This window comes from Lampetra fluviatilis, chromosome 4, assembly GCF_964198595.1.
Source record: "Lampetra fluviatilis chromosome 4, kcLamFluv1.1, whole genome shotgun sequence".
Taxonomy (NCBI): Eukaryota; Metazoa; Chordata; class Hyperoartia; order Petromyzontiformes; family Petromyzontidae; genus Lampetra; species Lampetra fluviatilis.
In genome coordinates, this window is record NC_136278.1 from 25,205,358 (window position 1) to 25,218,581 (window position 13,224).

The 13,224-nt window shown below is 39.7% G+C and overlaps 1 protein-coding gene across 10 annotated transcripts in view; it reads right to left on the minus strand.

Annotated features, from left to right (window-relative positions):
* Nucleotides 1-203: 203 nt before the first annotated feature.
* The window catches only part of LOC144931686 (oxidation resistance protein 1-like), a 151,639-nt gene continuing 138,618 nt past the window's right edge, over nucleotides 204-13,224 (minus strand). For all 10 annotated transcript variants that reach the window (XM_078855842.1, XM_078855841.1, XM_078855845.1 and 7 more), the window contains 5 exons: nucleotides 12,772-12,900; nucleotides 11,240-11,392; nucleotides 7,680-7,775; nucleotides 6,734-6,807; nucleotides 204-5,949 (listed from right to left, as the gene is read on the minus strand). In XM_078855842.1, coding sequence (XP_078711968.1) covers nucleotides 5,814-5,949; nucleotides 6,734-6,807; nucleotides 7,680-7,775; nucleotides 11,240-11,392; nucleotides 12,772-12,900 — 588 coding nt within the window. In that variant the 3' untranslated portion in view covers nucleotides 204-5,813. The remainder of the gene's footprint in view (nucleotides 5,950-6,733; nucleotides 6,808-7,679; nucleotides 7,776-11,239; nucleotides 11,393-12,771; nucleotides 12,901-13,224) is intronic.

Genomic DNA, 13,224 nt, shown 5'->3' on the forward strand with positions numbered 1-13,224 from the left:
GCCGCCGTTGACCCTGGCCATTGACCGAGCAACCCAACGTTCCTACCAGCTCCCTCCGCAGGAATGTGTTTTGCTTTTCGGTATGTGCTTTGAGAAAAGAAAACATGTCCCTGCGGTCAAGAAAACTGTTCTTCACATTAACTATAATTTTCTATTAGCCTGTTGCTGTACGTACCGGTATGCAAAAAAATGTAGCGACATCATTTGCGTTTAATTATTTTTATTAAGCACATTACACTGTATTTCCTACATATACAGTGGTAAGAGTATGCATAAGGTGGTACAGTGCCTTAATACAACCACACAACTTATTACAAAGGTGGTCACGATATTTAAGAGTCTAATTAACAACGGAGTGCATCAACTACGAAGGAAACACCATTCAATAAACCCCATTTACCGTTTTGGTGCACCAACAACAATGCATAAAATACAGCAACTCCTTTCCAAACCTGTTAATTAGAAACCACAACATAAGTACGAATGTGCCTTATTGCAACTTCCATTGTCCTGCTATGTACACAACTAACCGGTGTTTAAGGCCAATGCAACAAAACTTTCAAGGCTATTATTCAACCAAACGTGTGTGTGTGTGTACCATAACACCAAAGTTTTACACCATTATAATTCCACGTTAAAGCTGTAAAATAACATTTAAACCACACATTTTTTTTATTACTATTAAATTCACCTGCAGAACATTGTCCGACTACAGTGTAAGTTTCAAACAGTCATTTTCTTAAATATATAAATATGTATATATATAGGATCTGGCATAGAAGCACTGCACAGACAGCATCACTGGCTATTTAAGTATACAACACCTGCCGTAAGCAGTCGAGCACTGCCAATGGTATAAAGCATTGGGAGTGCCCACCTGCAAACAGCACATTAAACAGCACGGTATATACTATTCTTAGACCTCTGGTCATTTTCAATTTAAAGCAGCATTATTTAAAGCAAAATAATTAATAGTACTTATCTGTGGAATATGAAGAACTTGGCGATTTTATGAATGGATGTAAAAAAATATATAAAGCGATTACCACAATCGACATGTAGACGTTTCCTCCAGATTTTGAGACTTAATTTATCAGACAATTTCTGGAATTGTTAAAGATTGTATTAATTCAGCGACTGCGAAGGTGTTCGCTCTCAAATATTTTTGGGTTTTACCGCGTGTTGTGTGTGACGATGTTCGACGTTTCGCTCCATGCGCTCCGAGCTTCTTCAGGAAGAGGAACTGAAGAAGCTCCCAGCATGCGGAGCGAAACGTCAGACATCATGCCGAGCAACATATGGTACAACGCGAAAACATATCACAGCTTTTATTTCATGCAACTCTTCTGGAAATGATATATTTTTTTACAAAGGAAATCATTTCACAAAACATTACAGAAGCCCACGTGGTGAAGCCTTGTAGACAATTTTAGGTGGACAAAAAATTAAGGCCGTTGTCTTAAAATGTACTTGCTCAAAGCTGACACTCAATTAAGAGGTGGTCATGCGAGACAGAGGTTGAGCTCCCGCCGACATCCTGGATTTGAATCCAGGCAGTCACACGTGGTTAAAACCGGGATCTCAAGTCTAATGACGTTATGGTCTCAGCGGGTCACCGATGACTGCACAACACAACCTATGCCATTACATTTCATGTCGCACTGAATTGTATTTTAATTCCAGCTGTGAGAATTTAATATCGTTTTCACTATTATCCAACAAACATTGCTCGCGTATGCTGAGCATGTGTACTTCCCTCTATTGGACGGAAGAGCACTCAATTGAATGGATTTCAGAGGTAACTCTGCGATATCAAATTCCATGGGCCACTCACTAACACGGAGACGGTTTTGCGTTGCTCTGCGAGATTCGTTACATCAACATGATTCCGAGAGCATAATCGGGATACATTTTGGGATATTTTCCGAAGTATCCGATTTTTACTGGCCTTGTGGTGACAGCGGCAAGTGTTGGAGTGGCTATCTTGGGGGGAAAAGAGAATTGTCCAGAGCACAGCCTTCCATCTAAGTACACGATGGGTTTTTTTAAAGTCGATCACTGGCAGCGTGCATGTCCACTTGCCATTTTGAAGCTTGGCTCTACAGAAGATAAAAAGGCAAGCATGCAAATGCTTGCTCACACAACTACTGGTAGAAGGGCTTCCACGAGAGGGCGTTCTAGAGAGCCCTTCTAGAGGGTATTTAGCCGACTGTTCAATGATGCTCAGACATCCTCCACACTTTACACATTCACATGCCACCTGCCAAATCGACGAACTCTGGAATGGACCATTTGTATATTACTGGACATCTTTGATAGCTCATCGGATTCCTCCAGTATAAATATTCAGATTTTGATATTCTGCTGGGTGGACAGAGGGAGGCAGGGGGGATTTAATAAACTTGCACGTGGTTTTAACTGGCGCCCAGAAGATGTAAATCAAACAGGCGACCTCTGAATTCAGCTCCGAAACACCTTAACGAAAGTGTGGACCATTAACGAAAGGAAACATGAGAATTTAAAAGCCTGCAGAAATATATCGCGTAAGTGTTGCCACAAATTATAACACTGGAGACCAACTACATGACATTTGCGGGAACGTCCACAGTGACGTTGAAACACCGCTCCAGTTCCGATGGTCTGCTCGCAATCCCACCCTGCAGGTCTTGTCATGGCGAGAGCCAACAGCAACAGTGGTGGATGTTCAGCGTCTCACTGTGTATTACGGTATAAGAAACCAACATAAGTCCCAAAATCTTTTGATGAAATGTCATCAGGGATGTTTACTTGTGGCTCAGCAATATACATAAAACACATTTTAATTGCATATATAGAATACAACATCAAATAATACCCTGTTCCAGTCGCTCTGGCTCTGAGAAAACTCCATTAAAACAAAAGTCTGTGGATGATGAACATCGATCTCTCGCTTAAATATTACATCCAGTTGAGACTTTTAATTTGACAATGAGGTCCTGACTTTTTAGACGATGTATCCACTCGTATATAACCCATAAATGTGTCATACTATGAACTCTGGTAACTGAAACTAAAGTGCCATGAAGTTCCAGAAAAAAATACACATTCTAAACTGTGCATTCTGCTAAAATCGATTTCACATTGAGATTGTACAACGCTTGGTACCAAAACTGGCCAATCGCACAGATGATCGCGATGGTGATAACGGTCACAAAGTTGACGGCTGCAATCATAATGGTGAAATCATAGTTTTAATGATAATGACGGTGAAGATGCAATAAACACAAATATAAGAATTCCAACTAAAGAAGTTGTGTACGTTGAAACTATTCTTTTTTTCTCATCACGGAAAATATGGCAATGCTATTATCTATACCATATGCCTTTGAGATCAAACATCTCCATGAACTGTGACTCGTGTACCATAGGTCACAACAACGCACACAATTGGCTCTACGAGTTCGCAGGAGCACATGAACGAATACCCTTGACAGTGAAATTAACAAATGATTGTATTTGGTAATTACATCACAAAAACCAGCAATGGGTATAATTCCAAGGATTGTTTTATTTGCTATTAATACTCGAAAGCCACCTGTCACTCAGGACAGTGAGGTTTGCATGTCCGGTACAATCTAGGCTGTTTTAAACCAGCATTTTGTAAACCATAACAGATTAAACTTTATATGTATATATATAATTTCTCATTTACTTTACATTCATAAATGTACAACAAAATATACACATTAGCAGGAATGAAAATATTAAACATTCAAGTTTACTTCTTTTTTTTCTTCTTCAATTTTTCTCTTTTTTTCAGTGTTTTTAATGATTTTTATTGAGCAATCATAATGACTGCATATTAAACGGCAAGAGCATGTATACTGTATATACTGTAGATACAAACTATTGGGGAAAATATAGGGAAAAAGAAAATATGAACCAGTGCATTCATAGTTTGAATGACCTACTTTTTTCATGACATAAAATACAGTTCCATACTGACAGCAAATCAATAGACCACATTGTCAGAATTTCCAAATCAGCATGTTCAACAACAAAAACTAAAAAATGATCCAATTAGTATCAATCATACCCAACTGTATAGTATAATATATAAACAAAGTGATACTTTTTAAAAATAATTTCCTTGTGGTTTTAACTGTTTTATATGCATTCGGTATGGAAACAATATCTACACATGCCCAACGAAAAATTAAAGGAATAAAAATTGCAGGTCAACAGTTATTGTGCTACAGATACATATGGCTCTAGGACATTACAGGAGTGGGTTATACAGCTACAGTATAGTGTAGCATGCCTCGGTGAGTCAGACACGACAATGGAAAGTTAAGGTACTGTTGTGAGACCATTGTTGCTTATTGAAATAATCTTTTTCCCACTGAAATTACGAACACGCACAAGCTACTCTTGCAGGACGATTTGCAGCACTACCCAAAATGCCCCCTCTCTTAACCTCTGGTATTGCAAATGACAGGCAGTTGTTGCGATGCGATCACAACAATAGCCGACTTTACACATCATTTTCAAAAAAATCCTTATGCACTTAGCTATCCATTAACCACCACAGCAACACACGCCTGCTTGGCAAGCATTTAAAATATCATTGCATTCTACTTACGTCCTTGCAGCTTCTCAGATACCATCCTTTTGCCATTGTTTTTGAGACGTGCTTGATATTCCGGGGAGTTTGCTCTGCTATGTTGTACAATGCACTCGATTGCACTGACTGCATGCCGGAATGAAATAAATGCTCTTGCATATAACATAGTCACCAACACATATATTGGATTCACACACCATCTTACGGATTAAGGATGTCACTGTGTTTATATGCTAGCGCCATCTGAAAGCTTGAGAGAATCCGGAGTACGACTGTATAACTCTACTGGTTTATCACGGACGTTATAGACACAGACTCAATTAACTGGCAGACCAAGCAACACAATATACAATATAATGCACACCATTATGTGTACAATATACACTGCATTGTAGGATCACCTTAGCATTGCTAAGCATTGGTTGGGGTTAAGTATAAACGTGTGCAAATAGCAACAACATTTATTACTTTCTATTAGTATTATTATTTATTAACACGTAATCATGTATTTGCTCAACTTTATTTAATTGGCATTACCAAGTACATACAATGTTGTTATAATGCAAATTGTGTTCATGTATGTTTCTGTTGGGTTAAGCCGTAACTGATGTTGTTGCATTTCACATCTCTCTCACGTAAAGCTCAGTGGCATAACCTTGACTGTTTGAAAAATTGTTGGCAAAAATTCAATCGCATCTTTCAAACCTACAGGGCATAACACCATAATGAGCTAGTGACTACTGACACCAAAGCAACGTTAAATATTCAAAGTTATACAACTCATTATTTCAACCCTCATTATACAGTCTGAACAGCTACATAAGCCGCTGTGATGGGTGACTATAACATGATCGCATAATCTGAGGAAACGACAGAAAATTGTGCCACATTATAAGCACACAGCACAATGTACGGTGCACCGAATCACATCGGTATATCTTTTACTCTTGCTCATGCTGATGTTAAAAGGCCGATTGTGTTGCTCCACTGCTGTTCACGTTGGATTGTATGGTTTCCTATTATGCATAACTTTCACGTCTACCACTGAAGCGGTTTTCGTACATGATGAGTCAAAATACAGCGGCACCCAAAGCTCCACCGTGATCAAATATTATTGACATTGCAAGTTATCTATACAACATCAACAGGTATTGCAAAGAAGCCACAAGGAGATCGGATTAAACAGCCTGGACAGCCCCGTAGTGATCCACTATTCAAACAGCCAAACTTCAACCTCCTGGATGAAGAAGTCTTCTTTCTTCGATAGCGTTTCATTATTAAAGGTTTTACAGAAGTGACTCCGTCCATGATACAGGTCTTCATCCAACCACAAGCCAAATTGTCCACTGCAACAAACAAAGACAAAGATCCCCCGTATAGCCTTCATACACTGTTGGGGCAAATGTTGTTAGTGAGCTCCTATGAAAGGCGGCACGGCACACGGAGAAGGTGGTTGACCAGCACCACGCCGCGGCTGCCTTTATCTCCCGAGCGCCGATGTTTACACGCTGCACCAGGTACTCATTTGAGGCTGAGTCGACCTAAGGGGAGGCTCAAGACCGGTTCAGACAATCGTAACTGGTGTTGGCCATGAGCGGGAATCGAACACAGGTTTCCGGGTTCGTAGTGCAGCGCGCTAACCGCGACATTGCCGCTCTGCACAGAATCAGTATCGCTGCAACAAACAAAGACAAAGATCCCCCGCATAACCTTAACAGACTGTTGGGAGCAAGTTCTGTTTTCTAGCCTATGAAAGCCAGCACGGTACACGAGGGGGTGGGTGACCAGCACCACACCCGGCTGCCTTTGTCTCCCCAGTGGCGATGTTTACACACGGCACCAGGTACTCATTTGAGGCTGAGTCGACCTAGGAGGTGGCTCAGGACCCGTTCAGACAATTGTCACTGGTGTTGGCCGTGAGCGGCAATCGAACACAGTCTGCCGGGTTTGTAGCGCAGCGCGCTAACCGCGACATTGCCGCTCTGCACAGAATCAGTCTCACTGCAATAAACACACACGTACACAAGTGCACGTGGGCTCACACATTCGGGGATTAAAATAGAAATGGTCTCTACCGCTGTCCGCTGAGCAATAAACCCCTGTGATGCTCTTGGTGTACGAAGGACTAACCTTCCGCCGCCGATTGCCAGCGAGTCCATATCTCCTTTAATGAAGAATAGGTTGTCGCCAGTCCATTTGTAGCACTGCAATGGGAATATGTGCGATGAGGCAAAGTCAATGGGATGAACGTGTATGTGTAATTTCCTCTTACTGAATTATGAGGATAAACATCTCGGGGAATATAACCTTCGGAGGTGAATGTGTGTGTAGTTTTTTTTCAATCAGTGACAGCAGGGAGCAGATCCTATCGAGCAAAGGATAAGATCTCATGATGCCTGTTACTTGAGCCCTGTTTTGGCTCAAATACCCCCTATCGATTTTCATTGATTATTGGAGATTCCAGTCATTGTCTTCGAACTGTGTTTTTTTTTGCAGCGCTTAGTGAAACGCTTTGTACATTTGCTAGCATGTGCTGCAATGTGTATAGGGACGTAATTCTGAACGCATAAATATATTGTAATTAGAGAATAGTAAAAATAAATGCCATTCACTGTATCCAGCACTGCTTGCATGGGTGTCATCAAGGAGAAGTGTCGATGATGCTGATTACGGATTTTTAAAAATATACAGCACAGCATGACCAGTAGACTCTACTGACTTAGTGAGCAGTAGTTGCGTAGAGATATGTAAAAAAAAATGAAGGTATGTTTCGTAACATGTCAGATAGAGTTTATCAGTCTTCCATATAGCGAGAGAGCAATGAGCAATATTAATGATTGTGTAACGATAGAACAGGCCAATGTGGATCTGTAATATGACCAATAACCGCCGGGAATAGAACATCCCCACTTCCCACAGAGCAAAGGGCACAGTGACTCGCACATGTCAAAATTAAATCAATCAGCTTGCCTTTAGTGGCTTGTGGCGAACACATTATTTTAGTGCAAAGGGAGGTTCAAATTATGCATTCGGCTTGTAATTGCTTTCAGAGAACAATGTGTGTTTCTTCACCAACCTGATACTCTGGGTTGAAGGTAAACAGGAAGGTCTCCCCTGTGCCATAGAAATGATCGCTCACTTTGAAGGGATCAGATGAAAGTGCTCCAAAAATCTGTACGGCAAGATTGTTGAAAAGAGCAATCAGTCACCAGTTTCTAAATGTCATACTTCATACACTTTTGGTTCTTTCGGTAAAGTCACGTAGGTAGAAAAATAAAATAATAAATAATATATCATGATAATATATCATTATTTTTTATTTTATTTTTCTACATAAGTGACTTTACCGAAAAAAGCAAAGAATATGGATTCCTGCAGTTACGAAAGCTTCAAATCAAGATGTCATACTTCCTTTACACGCAAAAATGAGATTATCGTAGTTATGCAATGCACCCATTTTTTCATTTTTTTATTAATCTTCACATTTTTCTTACGCAAGCTATGACTCTTGAGAATGATGCTACGCAGGGGGTCTTTGACGAATGCCCTTGCAGAAATCCGAATGCTTGCATAATATATAATTCTCCAGCGAAATCATCTCAGAGCTGGGTAAATTGTGCAACTGAATTGGTGTGAATTTAATGGCTCGCAAGCTTCATTCGTCATTACGTAAATGACAGCTCATTCATTCCTAATTAAATTCCATTTTTTCCTCATGTTAATTTGTAAAACTATACAAAGGCTGGCTCAATTAGTTCCTACGCAGCTTTTTATCAGGAAGTCATGAAAGCAACATGCACTTACATTTAGCAAATAAGTGAGAAAAGGACATCGTTTATGGCATTGCAAAAAGCATTAGGCGGAAGGCCGAATGAAGATGTTGCTGTCAATAAAAATAAGAGAGACTCTTTCAATGACGCAAATGCATTTGAGTAACATATGCCCTATTATCAACTGTATATATTTATTTAAAATAGAACTAATACATTATCAGGCCTCGACTAATGTATTACGGGCTTGCAAAGCAACACGACTTTTCGTAGCTGCACTTCGTGTGGTCACTGAGTAAACGCTAAGTTCTGATCAATCCAGCCGCCGCCTCTGGTTAAATGCAAAGCCGTTACTCTGGGACATTTTTTTGTCAGGCTGTCTCTGGTGTAGGCCAGTTTCAAAGACAGTGCACACAGCATGTCTGTTTGCATTTTTTCCAATTATGTGTGGTCAATGCAGACTTGATGCTTTGTAATAGTTTTATATTTGGTGTTTGAACATCTTAATACCTGTATTTATATGCCATAAAGGGTAATAAAGCCCTTATTATCACCGTTAAATATAAAATGCTGCAGTTTAAGTTGTTAAATTTCATGGATCTTGCTATATTTATAGCAACTTTAATATCTTGACGTTTAAATTATGTTTATTGAAGCCCTGATAAAAGCTAGCTGCATTAAGCGTCTGCAAATACAACAATGCACCAATAACAATGGCCCAGCATAAGTCATATTCTTATAAGAATAGGTTTTTCCCCTTTTTTCTGACCACAATACTTGTGGTCAGAATGCAAACAAAACACATACTCTGATAAACCATGCATTGTCCTTGAAACTGATGAGTCCACACCAGAGACGGCTTTCTTTTGAGCCTCGTCTCAAACGGTGTTAGACCAGAGGACGCCAAAAGGCGTACAGCTCAAAAGACAATGCACTATCAGAGTAACGAGAGCCCGGGGTGAGCATAGGTCCCATGATGTAGATGCTCACCCCGAGCTCTCATTACTGTGATAGTGCATTGTCTTTGAGCTGTGCGCCTCTCACATTCTTCTGCTCTCATTTTATGTCGTCATCCCCCTTCCCATGATGCAATTCTGCTGCTGCAAATGAAAATATTTATTTACGTAATATTGTGTATCCATATTTGAGGACTGGAGTTCTACTCTCTGACTGCTTAAACACAAAGCAATTTTTTGATTATTTAGTTTGTTGTCCTTCCACTACAACTCCGATTGGCACGGTTGGCTAGTAATGTACGAAATAAGTTCAACGTACATACAGACAAGGGGAAAAACGTCCGATATTGATTCACAGCTGTGCATGTCATCTCCCTTCTATGTGCTAGGGCACCAGTATGAAGCGTTGTTTCCAACTATGAATCAGCACATTTGTTATACCCTGAAAGGTCATCATTGACAGAAATGTGAGCCGATTATATGTTTTACGATACAGCATTAATTACGAATGTGGTTAGCGTTTGTGATTTGTGCCAAGGCCCTGATGCTGCATAACAATTTCTCGCGAGCAGCAACATATACTGAGTTCAGCAAGTGACTACATCTTCTTGGTTCTTTCGGTAAAGTCACGTAGAAGGGAAATAATAAAATAATAAAAATAAAACATAATAAAATAATTCTCACGACATGGCCGAAACAATCGTGAGAATTATTTATTATGTTTTATTTTTATTATTTTATTATTTCCCTTCTACGTGACTTTACCGAAAGAACCAAGAAGATGAATCCCTGCAGTCACGAAAGCTTTAAATCAAGTGACTACAGTGAGCATTTTTAACACTTCACTATTCAATATGAATTATCTCGGCACATTGTGACGTGGAAGCAGAACGTTGCTCAGTTGGGATATCTACCGCTTTACTGTAAAGGAGATTCTGTTTTGCTTTGAGGGCATTGTTACATATTTATCAGACATGTTCGCTTTACACAGACAAACCTTATTTTCTAGCTGAACTCTTATGAAGTGCCTGGGGTATTTTAACATCCTCAAGTTACAAGAACAGCAGCAAATTTTGCATCGTCCACATATTTGTGACAAAAAAAATTGTGTAAAAAAAAAAACCCAAGTAGGTTGCGAATGTTTAAACCACGGTATTTCCATCTCAATGAGAGGACCGGCTAAGGTTGTTGGTGGCAGCACTCAACATCAGCGGAAAGGATCAAATGGAGAAGCAAGGGAATCTATGAAGGCAAAGACTGACTCGGCAACTCAAGGATAGGATGCTCAAAGTTTTTCGGACAACGAAACATAAAGCATGATAAAGAAATCGGCAAGCTGCTGATGTGGAGAACATGGAAGAAAAATACTCTTAGGTTTTTTCGGTAAAGTCATTTAGATAAAAATAATTACTACAAATAAAATAATAGAAATAATAATAGAAGTAAAATTATAAATCACGACGTTTCAGAGGCAACACAAGTCTCCGTCATCAGGTGGGACCGTCACAGCTAGATTTACTGTATCATTTACTTGATACAGAGACTTGTGTTGCCTCCGAAACGTCGTGATTTATAATTTTATTTCAATTATTATTTCTATTATTTTATTTTTATTATTTATTTTTTATCTACGTGACTTTACCGAAAAAACCTAAGAGTATGAATCCTTGCAGTCACGAAAGCTTCAAATCTAGAATGGAAGAAGAAACAAAGCAACAGAAGCACAAGCCAACGCTGATATCCTCTGCAGAGACAATGGGTTGGAACCGGAGGAGATGGCAAACATTACGAGACTGGAAGCTGTGGACCTTCATCGTTCTATCTGGCAGCGATCGGAAGGACCTACTGAGAAGAAGAAGAATGCACGGAGGGAAGTTTAATATCGTAACTGATGACTCAATTATGCTTACCTGCCGGTCAGTGTCTTTAATCACAAGCAACATGGGGGAGTCCAGACCAACCATGGTGCGGTAGAGGGTTTTAAGGCTCATGCCATGCTTGGATGTGCTATAGGCGAGCGTCCATGGGTATCCCACCGTGCGAGGGGGGAGGTTTGCTGCCAGCTGCAACACGAAGACACACCAAGCATTTTTGTCGAATTATTATCAAATGTATTCACAGATTTCAGCCCGTTAATCAAGTTTAAATGGGCCACTGACTGCCACGTGAATTTCACAGAATTTATTTTGCATCATTTCCACATGAACCTGGAAATATTCATAAAGTGCAGTGGACCAGAAAAGTTTAAACTAGAGTGATCAGTATTGATTCCCCATATTTATCTTTTGGTGTAATTACTAACTAAACGTGGTATATAATGTTCTATATTAATACAAGTACTCTCTGACAATGGCAATGCATAGAGATAAAAGGTGTCAATGGTGGCTGACATGATTTGTTCTGGAGTTTTCAAGTATTGTCTCGTTTTAATGTCGTGGGAATACAGCCACCAGATCCGTTTCCTTTTTTCTGATACAGGAACTCATTGATAACAAAAACACAACGACCAGCATCGCTAATGCCATGCAACAGTCACTAAGTCCCAATCAACAGGGTGCCTTCGACGGCCTGCCATCCTGTCCACCCACAGATGTGAATGTCCCCACAGTGACTTGATGTTGTGTTACACTAAAGACTATACTCTAAGTTATTTCGGTAAAGTCACGTAGGTAAAAAATGAAATTAATAAAAAATTAAAACATGATTTTTTAATTTTAATTTCATTTTTTACCTACGTGACTTTACCGAAAGAACTAAGAGTATGAATCCTTGCAGTCACGAAAGCTTCAAATCTAGAACACTAAAGACTGTGATGAAGATAATTTCAACATAACGTAAATTGAAAGTTTATTTGATATTAAACGTGTGAATAGTGAGAACATGAACAACTGCCGCTCGAGTAAGCCGAACAAATTCACACAGTTTCATTGATAGGATTCCAAAAACAGCAGGGTGACAGTTTATTTTCACTCCGTTCAAAATCTGCAGTACATGCAGTGCAGGATGTATTATTAGCCAAGGCTGAGCAGGGAGATGTGTGTGGCTGACCCATCGAGACTGGACCTTTATTTAAGCACAGCTCAATGGAGCTGTGGCATATTCAAATATTCATGAGTAGCGTGCTGCTAACAACTGCTCTTACTTTTAAATAACAATAAAAGGAACTGGGAGCGGGTATTTGAACATATATTATTAAAACGTGCAACAAAGTAATTATACGAACAATGATGTTTAGATCATGTGGCCTTCCTGTAATGAACATTTCATCTTTGGAGTTTAGAGTCTGGCAAAAACATTTTTTTTTGTTTTACTTTCATCGCAATGGGCCATTACATGAACTCAATTAATTGAGTCCTGAGCTTGGCTGCGGTTCAATCACACTTCACACTCGGGGTAGGAGAGTTAAGACAGATAATGAAAATGTTTTTTCATCGCCACATGCCTTATTTATGTGATCCTGTTCCAGTATGGAGCTGGAGCTGTTGAGGACTGGTTTCCATGCCTCTGGCCCTAGATCAATGGTCGAAGCCATTGGGCCATGCTGCCTCTTTGCTTCATCTGCAGTCACGATCTATGTGTGCGAGTAAGCAAGTATTAGAACATATACACACACACACTCAAGTTCTCTCTCTCTCACATACACACACACTATCGCGTGCAAGGAAATTACCCCACTCAAAACACACTCGGGAATTCTAATAGTTATTTGCAAAATATGTTTTGTTGTTGTTGTACACGCTTGTGTGTCTTGACATGTGATGCACACCAAGGTATGACAGTGAAAAAAGGATCAATTGAATGCACCGTATTCAATTGATAATTGTTGCCATCACCATATAGTGAAAATGATTATTAGCCAGTGTGTATCAGCCAGTATCATCATCTTGCACAAGCC